Source organism: Pristiophorus japonicus, chromosome 17, assembly GCF_044704955.1.
Source record: "Pristiophorus japonicus isolate sPriJap1 chromosome 17, sPriJap1.hap1, whole genome shotgun sequence".
In the NCBI taxonomy this organism is placed as follows: Eukaryota; Metazoa; Chordata; class Chondrichthyes; family Pristiophoridae; genus Pristiophorus; species Pristiophorus japonicus.
This window is the reverse complement of record NC_091993.1, coordinates 71,343,843-71,357,566: the sequence shown is the minus strand read 5'-3', so window position 1 is coordinate 71,357,566 and position 13,724 is coordinate 71,343,843. Positions and strand designations below refer to the sequence as shown.

The following is a 13,724-nucleotide window of genomic DNA, read 5'->3' as shown; positions in this document are numbered from 1 at the left end:
TGCAAAAGGACATTGACAGGCTGAATGAGTGGGCAAAAATTTGGCAGATGGAGTATAATGTTGGAAAGTGTGAGGTCATGCACTTTGGCAGAAAAAAAATCAAAGAGCAAGTTATTATTTAAATGGAGAAAGATTGCAAAGTGCTGCAGTACAGCGGGACCTGGGGATACTTGTGCATGCAACACAAAAGGTTAGTATGCAGGTACAGCAAGTGATCAGGAAGGCCAATGGTAACTTGGCCTTTATTGCAAAGGGAATGGAGTATAAAAGCAGGGAAGTCTTGCTACAGTTATACAGGGTATTGGTGAGCCACACCTGGAATACTGCGTGTAGTTTTGGTTTCCATATTTACAAAAGGATATACTTGCTGTGGAGGCAGTTCAGAGAAGGTTCACTAGGTTGATTCCGGGGATGAGGGGGTTGACTTATGAGGAAAGGTTGAGTAGGTTGGGCCTCTACTCATTAGAATTTAGAAGAATGAGAGGTGATCTTATGAGGGGGCTTGACAAGGTGGATGCAGAGAGGGTGTTTCCACTGGTGGGGGAGACTAGAACTAGAGATGAGGAGAAATTTCTTCTCTCAGAGGGTTGCGAATCTGTGGAATTCACTGCCTCAGAGAGTTGTGGAAGCTGGGACATTAAATAAATTTAAGACAGAAATAGACAGTTTCTTAAATGATAAGGGGATAAAGGGTTAAGGGGAGCAGGCAGGGAAGTGGAGCTGAGTCCATGATCAGATCAGCCATGATCTTATTGAATGACGGAGCAGGCTCGAGGGGCCTTATGGCCTACTCCTGCTCCTATTTCTTATGTTCTTATGTTCTTATCCAGTTCATTTATCATTAATACGGATCCAAGTCACACGACTGTATGACTAGATACTGGGCAGTGCTGATAAACTCCGGGCTGTAAGGGACATGGGGCCTGCTTACAGGAGATCCTACATACTGTATACGAAACATCTAAAGCATCCCACAGTGGGAGTACCTTCACCACATGGACTGCAGCGGTTCAAGAAGCCCCACCACCACCTTCTCAGAGCAATTCGAGATGGGCAATACGTGCCATCTTGCTAGCGTTGCCCACATCCAGAGCACAAGTAATGTACAAGACACAACATTTGTAACAAGCAGCAAAGGGCGTTCCAGTCTTCAAAATAATTCCAATTGAAGGATGTGACTCAGGCAGTTACTGAACTGGTAGAATGGACAAAATAGATACCTTCGGTCCTTTTCCACATTACAACAGTGACTGCACTTCAGAAGTAGTTCATTGGCTGTAAAGTGCTTTGAGATGTCCGGTGGTCGTGAAAGACGCTATATAAATGCAAGTCTTTCTTTTTTCTTTCGGACATTCAAAACATTGGGGGCAGTTTTGGCGATTCAGGTATAATGTAAAAGGGGTGATTGAGAATCGGTAACCCGTCTTACATGTCTCCAAGGTTTATTTCCATTAGCTTCAACATCTGACTGCTGTTCACAACTTATCTACTCGAGTTAGAAATGGTTACTATTTGCACAGTCTAACCACAGTAAGTGAGGAGTTTGGCAGCCACGGGATGTCAAGGACAAACAGGCAATCCTGTGATTATCTCCTAATAATATCCAAAAGAGGCTCAGTGAGAAGATACTGTCTCAATTTTGTTTTACAATAATGTACACATTGTGTGAGTCAAACATCGTAGTACTAGTCACAGTGTCTTGTTGGTTTGGTTTGGTTTGATTACCTTACCTGGGTGATTCTGATTAATAGTTTCACTTTGAACCCAATGTTTAAAGTGTAACATCTCCATTGACACCTGGGAGTCCCTGGCCAAAGACCGCCCTAAGTGGAGGAAGTGCATCCGGGAGGGCGCTGAGCTCCTCGAGTCTCATCGCCGAGAGCATGCAGAAATCAAGCACAGGCAATGGAAGGAGCGTGCGGCAAACCTGTCCTACCCTCTCTTTCCCCCAACGACTATCTGTCCCACCTGTGACAGAGTCTGTGGCTCTCGTTTTGGACTGTACAGTTACCTAAGGACTCATTTTAAGAGTGGAAGCAAGTCTTCCTCGATTCTGAGGGACTGCCTACGATGATGATGATGAGGACTCATCATAGGCAGTCCCGCGAACGAGGATGAATTGCTTCCACAAGAGTTCACAGATGTTTCAATGAAGGACCCGATGTTCCAGTCCTGAACTCCAATTGAGGGGGTGGAAGATGCCTGTGCATGGATTTGTTTAACGTGTGGTGACCGTTGCACACCAGTCACCACACGGGCTTGACAGAGCTAGGCCTTTATCCAGTGGCAAGGGTTAACCAGGACGACTGGAGACCAGCTCTGCTGCACGGACCCAGTGTGCACACATATCGCAGTGTGGGCTGGCCCGTGCTGCCCCTGGGCCCTCGGCTCTTCTGGGCTCCGTACCCTCACATAGTGTGTGGCATGTCCTACCTCAATCATGGGGCAGTGGTTAGCCCATGGCACGATATCGTGCTCTTGGCACGCAAAAGTGCAGATTTCAGCTTCAAGGTCTGCTCATTGAAATTGCCTTTTGCTCTCAGCGCAGGTTAATAGCGAGAAAGCCCACACCATAGCTGAGTAAATATATTGTTCAAACTCAAGTACAGGCCCGTGAGAGGGAAGATGCCTGAAACTGCTGCAGCCTTATTTTTGGGCCTCCGCCATCCCTTTCTGCTTTGAAAAGCAGAGTGAGAACGCACCGCTCCCTCTCTTCCAGCCACCATCCCCAGACCCTTCCCATTCCTCATTCCTGAAGTAAACACAACCGAAAATCAAAGTTCCGGCCTTCAAGCTTGTTCAGTGTTGGGCGTATTAATCGTGGAACTTGCTGTCACTGTGGTTTGCAGCCCCTCCCCCTCGCCAGACAGCAGAGTGAACCAGTTCGCATTGGACATGTCTCCATGGCAACCAGCGGGGGCCATTTCCTGCCCTGTTGCGACGACAGTGCCCTCCTGCGGGGTGGGATCATCCCCGACAGCACACCCCCTTGTGGCCTGAGCAAGAACTACAAGCTCTTCAGAGCCAACGAGGCTCGGATTTAAGTTTGGGTCCTTTGGTTTGGATGTTAGTCCTCCAACCCCCGCCCCGTGACCTGCGCTGAGACGACGAACTCTGACAACACGTCATTATTCCTGACAGAGCCGGCGATCAACACTCGTGCAATAACAAGCTGAACATCCGCCAACCACAGGACATGGGAGCTTTACCTGGACAGCACTGGCATTCGAAAAATACCAAACGCCATCTCTTGTACATCTTGTTCGCTTTCCCTGCCAAATAACCCTCTTGGATTTTCTGGCACTAACCACTCCCCTTGGCAATCTGTTCCATGCTTGGTGTAAAACCATTCATTTTAAACTCTTTGACAGCCTGCCTCTGGGACAGCAGGACTTTGGGGAGGGGTTTGGGATGGGGCAACACAGCCACATGTAGACAACTCAAAAGTGATTGGCTGTCACCAACAGTGGATGGCAACGTGAAATACCTGCAGCAAAAGCAATCACCGGCTGATTTAAATATAATGTCCCGAAAATTGCAGCCTCTCCCGAGTGCATACGATGTGCGCACGGACCCAAAGAGGGCCCACAAATGCCAGTTCTCAGCGGGCCATCTGTCATCGCACGCATCCCGAGAGAAGGACAATTGTGGGTGGAGATTTGGGCTATTTGCCCAACTCTTGCCCAGCCAATGTCCTTCAAACTCTTCCACTTGGTAAAAAGCAGGCGTGTAGCTTACTTTTACCAGCGTAAGAGTTTTCACACATAGAAAATTTAAATGTTATTATTTATTTTTATATTAAAAACCCAGTCTATGAAGGTAAGTTTATTTTTAACACTATTAAAACATTTTTAATCATTTTTTCAATAAAACATTTAATTTAATGCAATTTCTATTAATTTTTAAAAAGTGGTGTTTGTTTAAAATTTGTGTGTGTGTTTTATTTGATTTTAGGGGTATTCTCATTGATAGTAATGGGGGCTCGGAGCTCCCATTACTAAGAATGAGAATACTACATTGTGATTGGTGGTCCAGGCCCACATGATCCCAGGATATGAATACGCTCCTGGACGATATGTCCTCGTCTGCTGGACTGCGAAAATAGGTCTCGGAGCGCAAGTCTACATTCCTCCGGGACCACCAGGTATTTTCGTTAAAACATTTTCGGTCGGAGGCGTTCGCCCGTAGGAAGCCTCCGACCACAATTTTCAGGCCAATATTTCTAGGACAATATTGTGCTGCTGTGGTCAGGAGAGGGAAAGGTCGGGAGCAGGAAGGAGCAGCCGAAGGTCTCAAATGTTGGAACATCCCGGCCACTGTTCATGTGGTCCTCAATAACAGAGACAGTGAGAATCAGCGACAGGAGGAAATCTTACCCAGAATTTGACCAAGAAGAAAGCGTTCTGTGGTCCTTTCTCAAACAACTCCTTTAGCCCGCCCTTTTTCTCCGGGAATTTGTCATAGATCTGACGGATATCCACGGCCTCCAGTAGCGGGTCGCTGTAGGATGGGTTTGTCTGACCAATGTGCACGAAGAGGTGCTTGTTATACTGTAAATAAAGAGATAGGTCTGGTTTAGATTTTATTCCTTCCTGATAATCCTCCAAAGACCATCCGATTTCTACTCAACCGCGGCTGATTAGTAGAACTCTCACGTCTGTGTCGGAAGGTCGCGGGTTCAATCCCACTCCAGAGACTTGAGTGAATTATCTAGGATGACGCTCCCAGCTCAGTACTGAGGGAGGTGCCAGCTTTCAAATGAGACGTTAAACCGAAGCCCAGCCTGGCCTCTCGGGCAAAGGATCCCATGGCAATATTCGAAGAGGAGCAGGGGAGTTCTCCGCAGTATCCTGCCCAATACTTATCGCTCAACCAACACCTTAAACACATTGAGTGGTCTCTTATTTAGTTGCTGTTTGTGGGAGCTTGCTGTGCGCAAATTGGCTACTGCTTTTCCTACATTACAACAGTGACTACATTACAAAAGTACTTCATTGGCGGTAAAGCATTTTCATCATCACCATAGGCAGTCCCTCGAGTCGAGGATGACTTGCTTCCACGTCAAAAAGTTCACAGGTGTTTCAATGAAGGACCTAATATTCCAGATCCTAAACTAAATCTTGAAGGGTGGAAGATGCCTGTGCATGGATTTTTTTAACGTGGGGTGGCCGTTGCACACCAGCCACCACACGGGCTTGACAGAGCTAGGTCTTGGTCCAGTGGCAAGGATTAACCAGGACAACTGGAGACCAGCTCTGCTGCACGGACCTAGTGCGCACACATATCGCAGTGTGGGCTGGTCCGTGCTGCCCCTGGGCCCTCGCCTCTTCTGGGCCTCGAACTCACGCCTCTCCTGGGCCCCGATCACATCCCTCTACAGTCTCTCGCCGCTCCTTCACCCCGACCTCACCGCTCCTGCTGTACCTGCCCGCGCTCCAATCAGCGACCTGGATCTTGATGATGTCCCTCTTCACTGCCGTTGTTCTCCTGCTCCAGCTCCCTGGAGTGGTACGTCACCACGCTGCTAACTCAGCAGTGACCACGGATGGAGCCTCGGGCCTGTAGGTGTCAGCCGTGGCTCAGTGGGCAGCACTCTCGCCTCTGAGTCACAAGGTCGTGGGCTCATGACCCACTCCAGAGCACAACATCTAGGCTGACACTGCAGTGAGGTGCTGAGGGAGTGCTGCACTGTCGGAGTTACCATCTTTTTAATGAGACGTTAAACCGAGGCCCCGTCTGCTCTCTCAGGCAAAAGATCCCACAGCAGGTGGATGTAAAAGATTCCATGGCACTATTCAAAGAAGAGCAGGGGACTTACGAACATACGGACAATCGCAGACAGGTAAAGACTCTCTGGTCCCTGGAGCCTGTCCCGCACAATTGTGATACCTCGTGTATCACAATAAATACACTCCACCCCACCCGAAGCCATGTGATCTCCTGGGAGAGGCAAATTAACAGATTTTAAAAATCCAGGCCAATTTGGATTTCTTTCTTTCCCATTGTCCTGGCCAATACTCATCCCTCAACCAACATCATTGAGAACGGATTAGCTTGTCATTTATTTTATTGATGTTTGTGGGAGCTTGCTGTGCTAACATTGGCTGCCATCATGCTTACAGTGCAGCAGTGACTCCACTTCAAGAGTGCTTCATCGGCTGTAAAGCGCTTTGGGATGTCCTGAGGTTGTCAAACACGCTATCGAACTGGGTGGAGCTTTTGCTCACTTGGCTAAAAGGATTCGTTTTCCCTCCCTCCCCCGTAAAGGGACACAAACAGAGAGCAGAGCTTCACCGATCCGACACGAGCCAAGTGAAAGGGTCGAGGGGAAAGTGCGACATGTTCCTACCGTGTCAGGGTCTCTCTGCACCTCCACAAAGGCAGAGTACTCCAGCAGCCTGAGCTTCGAGGATGCAATGGTTCGGTCCTGCCACACTGGGATAGTAGCAGGGGGCGGCAGAGGGCCCAAGGGCTCATAACCTGCTGAAGGAACAAAGCAGTAACATTAAGCCCACATTTAGCCCCATTAACCTTTAGTTGAGCAGAAGTCCCCCCCTCTCCCATGTAAAGTGAACAAGTGTTGGGATATCTCACTGCACAAAGTGACTGCAGTCTCTTTTCCTGATGTCCACTACCAGTTGGCTTGACCAGTGCCTCTCAGGACACAAGAGTGCCAATGATTTGAGAGAGGTGGTGTACAGTATGGTCTCACTGTCACCTCCAAAGACCATGGCAAGACATACTGTAACACTGGAGGGTTGACCTAAGGTTAAAGTCCTGTAGGAACACAGGTTCAATTAGATCATGGAGGATCTGTATCTCAACTCTATCTACCCGCCTTGGTTCCATATCCCTTAATACCTTCAACAAACAATAATCCACCTGTCTCAGTTTTACATTTTCATTTGACCTAGCCTAGTTCTCGATTCCCACCACCCTTTGTGTTAAGAGGTGTTTCCTGACATCACCCCTGAACGGCCTGGCCCTCATTTTAAGGTTATGCCCCCTCGTTCCGGACTCCCCTACCAGAGGAAATAGTCTCTCTCTATCAATTCCTTTAATCACCTTAAACTCAATGAGATCACCCCTTAATCGTCTACAGTCAAAGGGAATACAAGCCTAGTCTGTGCAGCCTGCCCTGATAATTGAACCCTTTAAGCCCCGGTAGCATTCTAGTGAATCTGTGCTGCATTTCCTCCCAGGCCAACATATCCTTCCCGCGGTGCGGTGCCCACAACTGAACGCTTTATAAGATCGTTATATAAATGTAACACAACTTCTACCCCACATTCCAACCCGTGGCCTTTTGACCCGTAGGCCAGAGTGCTGCCCACTGTGCTCAGCTGGTACCAGATTTATAGTAGCATGTATGCCCCCCCGCCCCCACACCCCCACCCCCCCAACCCCCCCAACCGCCCAACCAGCACCATTCCGCAGTGCAGTAACAAGGCCCGTGGGCGAGACCTCCTGCTCCCACTTGCTGGATGTGGGCAGTGTCATTCACTGCAGGTCACGGGGCGCTGGTCGGGAGACGGCGCACTTACTTGCAATGGGCGGCGGGACAGCTGGCTGAATCGAGTACGATGGCTGAGCAAAGGGCTTCACACTGCAAGAGGAACAAGACAAGAGACACGGGTTAGTGCCTGCGGGCAGTACTGGAGGCGGAGGGGCGGGGGGGAGGGGCAGGAATGTAACAGCTCCGTACCAGCATGGCCCAATGTGGCAGACTTGCTCCGTGGTCCGATCCAGGTAACGCATTCCAGCACCGACTGCCGGCGCGCTGGCACACAGCGGTCCGGTGCCACACAGACTTACACACCGAGAGCTTCCCGAACAGTGAGCTCCTGAGCTCAGCCAAGTTACACAGGATTAGTGTGTCCACACACACACACACACACACACACACACACACACACACACACACACATGTACCAAACCACTAGGGCTGGGCAGCTCGGCTGGTCGCCCGCTAGAATGCTGTGGGGACGATGTCTGGTGTGCCCACGGCAACCTCACTGAGCAAATATATCCTGTTGGGGTAAAAAGACTCTGATTCCTCAGAACCTCCTTATTCCCTTTAACCTTCTTACTTAAGTGTACTCTTTTCCCCCTTACAATCCCATCCGGGGGGGCCCATGGACGTTTGCAGCCTGCCCATGCCCCCGCCCACGAAGGGTTGCCAAACCTCCAGGAGAGGCCAGGAGTCCCCAGGATTTAAAGCGGAATCTTCAGGACACTGCTACAAGTAGCCCAGGAGTTAAAATAATCGGGGCATCAAAATAAATGCCGTTTTTTTTTTCATACCGTCTCTAAGCACGTTTGTTTTATCAGTTATAAAACTATTGGAGACGGGAATAAAGGCCGTTTGTCTGACAGGTCAAGAATCATCCACGTGGGTGATAAAAACTTAATTACTTTGCAATCGGTGTGGGGAGGCGGTGCACCACGAGGGTGGCCATTGCCAGGCAACCAATGGCGGGAGCGTGGGAGCAGGGTGGTTGATGGTGGGAGGTCATGTGATGAAACCTCCTGGAATACATCCAACCAGAGTTGGCAACCCTTCGCCCATGTGACCTTTCCTCATGGGCCGGGATGTCGAGTGCCACCGGGCAATTCAACTGTGGCAACCATCACAGGGCTCAATCCTATCCACAACCGACAGTCACACAAGAACTTTGCACCTTGACCCCTGGATAGTGCTTCTGGAACAGAAACCCTGAGGAGAATCATCAAGGGTGGGGAGGGGTAAAAGAGAAGAGTAAAGGAATTAAATTGATGAATAAAAATCACTTGTGCAAAGGATAAAAATAAATAGTTATCATGTTGCTCAGATTCTCCCTGTGCAACTAACCCTTACACACACTGCGTAAAGAAAGCACGAACAGGAACAGGCCATTGGCCCATCCAGCCGGCTCCCTCTACGGAACATGTACAATAAACCCCTCCGGGGACTCCACACAATCGACCTCCTCAGGGGCAGTTCTGTACAAATACTGCCCGATCCAGTAAAACTCCAGCACATCGCCACTGTCCGACCCCGGACCTGCTGTCTCCTCCCCTCTCTCCCCCCTCACCCCCCTCCCATCCTCCCCCACCTCACCCTCCCCCAACCTTCTCCTCCCTACCCCACCCTCCCTCTCATTCCCCCTCCTCCCCCAACCTCCTCCTCCCATCCTCCCTCCCTTCCTCCCTCACCCCACCTTCTTCTCCTTCCCTCTCTCCCCCACCCACCCCCCCACCCTCATCTTCCCCTCCCCCCTCTCCTCCCCTCCCCTCCCCCCTCCCCATTTCAATCCCAAAACCTGGCCTCACACAACGACTTCTTCCCATGTCATGGTCTCTTCAATCTGGCTGTGGAAGGCACTGTGAGCCTATACTGATACAAACTGCATTTTTTGAAAACATGCTGGCATACAGTTCGGGCACAGTGGGGTAAATCTCGAGTTAGTGTGGCAGTGTGAAACGGGGCACAGTGCGTCCGTCGGCAGCCTGTGTCACATCACTCCCCATTCTGATTTGACAATGAGATTTTCGATGCATTTGAAATGGAATGTTGTGACCCACCGACCATTTTGTATTAACTCAATGGATTACCGAGTTATCTCGGTGAAGGGAGATTGGCCCATAGTGTAAGGCATCAATCGCAGGAAGCCCCTCGCGCCTGCTCATGGCTGATGTGGAACAGATAGCGCAGTGTAGGAGTGAACATAGGGGAGATCAGGGAGGAGTGATCAGTTGACACCAAGCTTGGGTTTCCAGAGCGTGTACAATGTGCGAGGCAGGGGATTCAAGGAGCAAACAATATTACAGCTTTGAGGTCCTGGGGAATAATGAGTGAGAGTAGGAGCCTGGATTTCCGCACAGGGAAGGTGCCAGGAAGAGAGAGTGTGTGGGGTTGCTTGTTATAAATGCGACTGGGAAACTTTACAGATCACTTTTCAGGGGTGTCCCTGCTGATGTCCTTCTGCAATGTCCGTGAAGGTCAGCGTCAAAAGTCAGGTGACTCCCCCCTCTGCTGTGCTCCGCTCCATGTACGGTGCCTTGGGCAACTGGACTAGAAACAAGTCCCCAAGTCCCCAACTTCCAGCGGGTTCGACTGGTCTCCCACCGACAGAAACTTCGAGACCATGGGGAAAGGCGGAGGCCGCCCAATGGGTTTTCACCGCAGGCCTTCCATCCGCCCCGACAAGGCAAAGTGTGGGCCTGAGGCGCAGTGGGACCCCCTCAACCTGAGGTCCAGTGCCAGAGGTGGGGATTCCCTCAGCCTGAGGCCCAGGGATGGGCCTCCCTTAGCCTGAGGCCCAGTGCCAGGGGTGGGCCTCGCTCAGCCTGAGGCGCAGTGCCAGGGGTGGGGATTCCCTCAGCCTGAGGTCAGAGATGGGCCTCCCTCAGCCTGAGGCGCAGTGCCAGGGGTGGGCCTCCCTCAGCCTGAGGCCCAGTGCCAGGGGTGGGCCTCCCTTAGCCTGAGGCCCAGTGCCAGGGGTGGGCCTCCCTCAGCCCGACCCTGAGGCGCGCGGAGGGTTCAGCACAGTAGGGGCCAGAACGCCAAGAGGGCACATGTGGGTCCCACTGGTGGTGACCAGGTCTGGCAAAAACCTATCCTGGTTTGGTCCCTTTGCTTGGGTTGATCCGAGCATTGCTAGTGTCAGGGGAGGGGGCAGGAGGCAGGTGCCTGGGAAAGCTCCGCTCCCCCACAGGTGACCAGCTACATTTCTTCAGCGTGCCAAAGGTTGTGCCTCAAGTGGTGCTGGTGCTGGACATGCAGCCAGCAAAGGAGGTGCCCACCCACTGCTTCTCCAAACTCTGGCGGGGATCAGTGCTGGGGGCACTGGCGGGCAGGGTCCCGCAGGGCGGGGGGGCACCGTGGGCAGGGTCCCGGGGGCCAGGATCCCGGGGGGCAGGGTTCCGGGAGCAGGGTCCCAGGGGCACCATGGGCAGGGTCCCGGGGGCACCGTGGGCAGGGTCCCGTGGGGGGGGGGGGGCAGGGTCCTGGGGGAGGGGGGGGGGGAGAGAAGGGTCCCAGGGGCACGGTCCCGGGTGGGCAGGGTCCCGAGGGGGGGGGCAGGGTCCCGGGGGGAGCAGGGTCCCAGGGGAACCGTGGGCAGGGCCCCGGGGGGGGGGGGGGAAGGGTCCCAGGGGCACAGTGGCAGAGTCCCGGGGGGGGGGGGCGGCTAGGTCCCGTGGGCAGGATCCCGGGGTGGCAGGGTCCCAGGGGGGGCACCAGTGGGCAGGGTTCGGGGGCAGGTCCTGAGGTGCAGCGATGGTCAGGGTCCTGGGGTGGCACCGTGGGCAGGGTCCCAAGGGGCACCATGGGCAGGATCCCGGGGGACACCAGTGGACAGGGTCCCAGGGGGCAGGGTCCCGGGGGGCTGCTGCAACTGGCCTCAGCATGCCTGAACTAGGGAAGGATTTAAATATAAACTTCCGCCAAGGTCCTGCTCTTCATGACTGTCCAATAATTTTTGCTAGAAATCATGAACACAAGTGTGTGTGTGTGTGAGCACATGTGTGAGCAAGAGTGTGTGTGCCTGTGAGAGAGAGTGTGAGAGACTCCATGGGTGCGTGTGTGTGTGTGTGTACGCGAGTGTGAGTGTTTGAGTGTGTGTGAGTGTGTGAGTGTGTGTGAGTGTGTGTGAGTGTGTGTGAGTGTGTGTGAGTGTGTGTGAGTGTGTGTGAGTGTGTGTGAGCGAGAGTCCATGAGTGTGTGTGTGCGTGTGAGCATTAGTGTGTGTGGGAATGAGAGTGCGTGTGAGTGTGAGTGTAAACGTGAGCAGACACAGGTTGAAGGGACAGGACTGGGCTTGGCCTGGCCAGCTCCAGAAGATGAATAGGTCGCCCACGCTCGCTATCTGGGATCATCCATGAAGAACAGCCCCTTGGCTGAGATCAGGCTGTGTGGGTAGAGCTGCACCGTTGAGAGAGAAGGATGCGAAAAGTAGAAAATAAAAATAAAAAAATTAAACAGGACAGCAAACGGTATTGAACTGAATTGCTACACGATGAAAAATGTTCCAACAGGGAAGATTGTACAGAAGCTTTAATTGTGAATATTCCCACTTTTACACAAGAAAAAACACAATGCCCCAAGCCACATCAGGGAACTGAGCTTACTGTCAAACATTACCACCCTATCTGCTGAGGATCAGCATTTCAAACAGTGTAGCTCAGCAGCCTTGACAGTGATCGATCTCCTCCACAGTGAGTGAAAACAGGCCTCCCGTAATTCCCATCGTGGAGCCCAAGGCACTTTCCTTTGTTTAAGAAAAAATTGCAGCACTAGAAGTTTTCACTTGCCAAGTATCCTGCTGTGAGTGACTTTGCACCTCCCCACCCCCGCCCCATGTTAATGCCAAGCTCCTCATTGCGATCACTCAGTCAATCTGTGCTCTTTCTGTTGCCAAGTGAGCCCTTCGATTGTTCCTTACCCACCTGCACCAAAGGGTTGGAATAATTTAAGATTGCCTCAAAAAATCCATTAAAAGATAGAGTGAATGAAAAATAACATTTAATTGGTGTACGTTAAACTCAAAGTCTGAGGTAGCACTCAGTCACTCTATCTGCTGGGGACACGACCACCGGGTACAGTGGGTGGATGACCCCGGGTACAGTGGGTGCAGGGTCACCGGGTACAGTGGGTGTAGGTAGGGTCACTGGGTACAGTGGGTGCAGGGTCACTGGGTACAGTGGGTGCAGGGTCACCGGGTACAGGGTCACCGGGTACAGTGGGTGCAGGACCACTGGGTACAGTGGGTGCAGGGTCACTGGGTGCAGGGTCACTGGGTACAGTGGGTGCAGGGTCACTGGGTACAGTGGGTGCAGGGTCACCAGGTACAGTGTCACCGGGTACAGTGGGTGCAGGGTCACCGGGTACAGTGGGTGCAGGGTCACCGGGTACAGTGGGTGCAGGGTCACCGAGTACAGTACTATCGGGTACAGTGGGTGCAGGGTCACCGAGTACAGTGGGTGCAGGGCTTGTAAGATGAACGCACAAGGTCATCTTATCTGCTTTGTCCTGAAGACTCATCTGTTTTCAAACTTTAAAAATAGAACAAGTATTTGTCTTGCCACAAATAGAACTTCAGCTACTGCAACAAAGGTACATAATTACCCCAACCAAAGGTCACCCAACACAGTGAACAGTGACCCCAACAAAGGTCACCCAACACAGTGAACACTGATCCCAACCAAAGGGCATCTAACAGTGGACAATGACACCAACCAAAGGTCACCCAACACAGTGGACACTAAACTCAGCCAATCAGCATCCAACACAATGGACTCTGACCCCAACCAATCAGCACCTAACATGGCAATATGAAGACCAAACACAGTCCTTGCAGCAGGCTACTCCTGGAAACTCTGCAACACATCTGTGCCCTGTTTAAACATTTTTTCCTGGATGAATTTATGCGGCAAGTTAACTTTACTTCACTGTATAATCATCATCATCATAGGCCATCCCTCGAAATCGAGAAAGACTTGCTTCCACTCTAAAACTGAGTTCTCAGGTGACTGTATAGTTCAATGCTGGAGTTTCTGTCTCAGGTGGGGCAGACAGTGGTTGAAGGAAAGGGTAGTTGGGGAGTCTGGTTTGCTGCATGCTCCTTCCGCTGTCTGCGCTTGGTTTCTGCATGCTCTCAGTGAGGAGCCTCGAGGCGCTCAGCGTCCTCTCGGATGCTCTTCCTCCACTTAGGGCGGTCTTTGGCCAGGGATTCCCAGGTGCC

General features: G+C 51.8%; 1 protein-coding gene across 3 annotated transcripts in view; it reads right to left on the bottom strand.

Moving 5' to 3' along the window:
• Positions 1-13,724, bottom strand: part of LOC139227789 (transcriptional enhancer factor TEF-5-like) — a 498,356-nt gene that overhangs the window by 27,941 nt on the left and 456,691 nt on the right. For 2 of the 3 annotated variants that reach the window (XM_070858838.1, XM_070858839.1), the window contains exons 9-11: positions 7,545-7,606; positions 6,350-6,483; positions 4,377-4,550 (exon numbers count right to left, since the gene is read on the bottom strand). In XM_070858838.1, coding sequence (XP_070714939.1) covers positions 4,377-4,550; positions 6,350-6,483; positions 7,545-7,606 — 370 coding nt within the window. The remainder of the gene's footprint in view (positions 1-4,376; positions 4,551-6,349; positions 6,484-7,544; positions 7,607-13,724) is intronic. The other variant, XM_070858840.1, reaches the window with a different exon arrangement.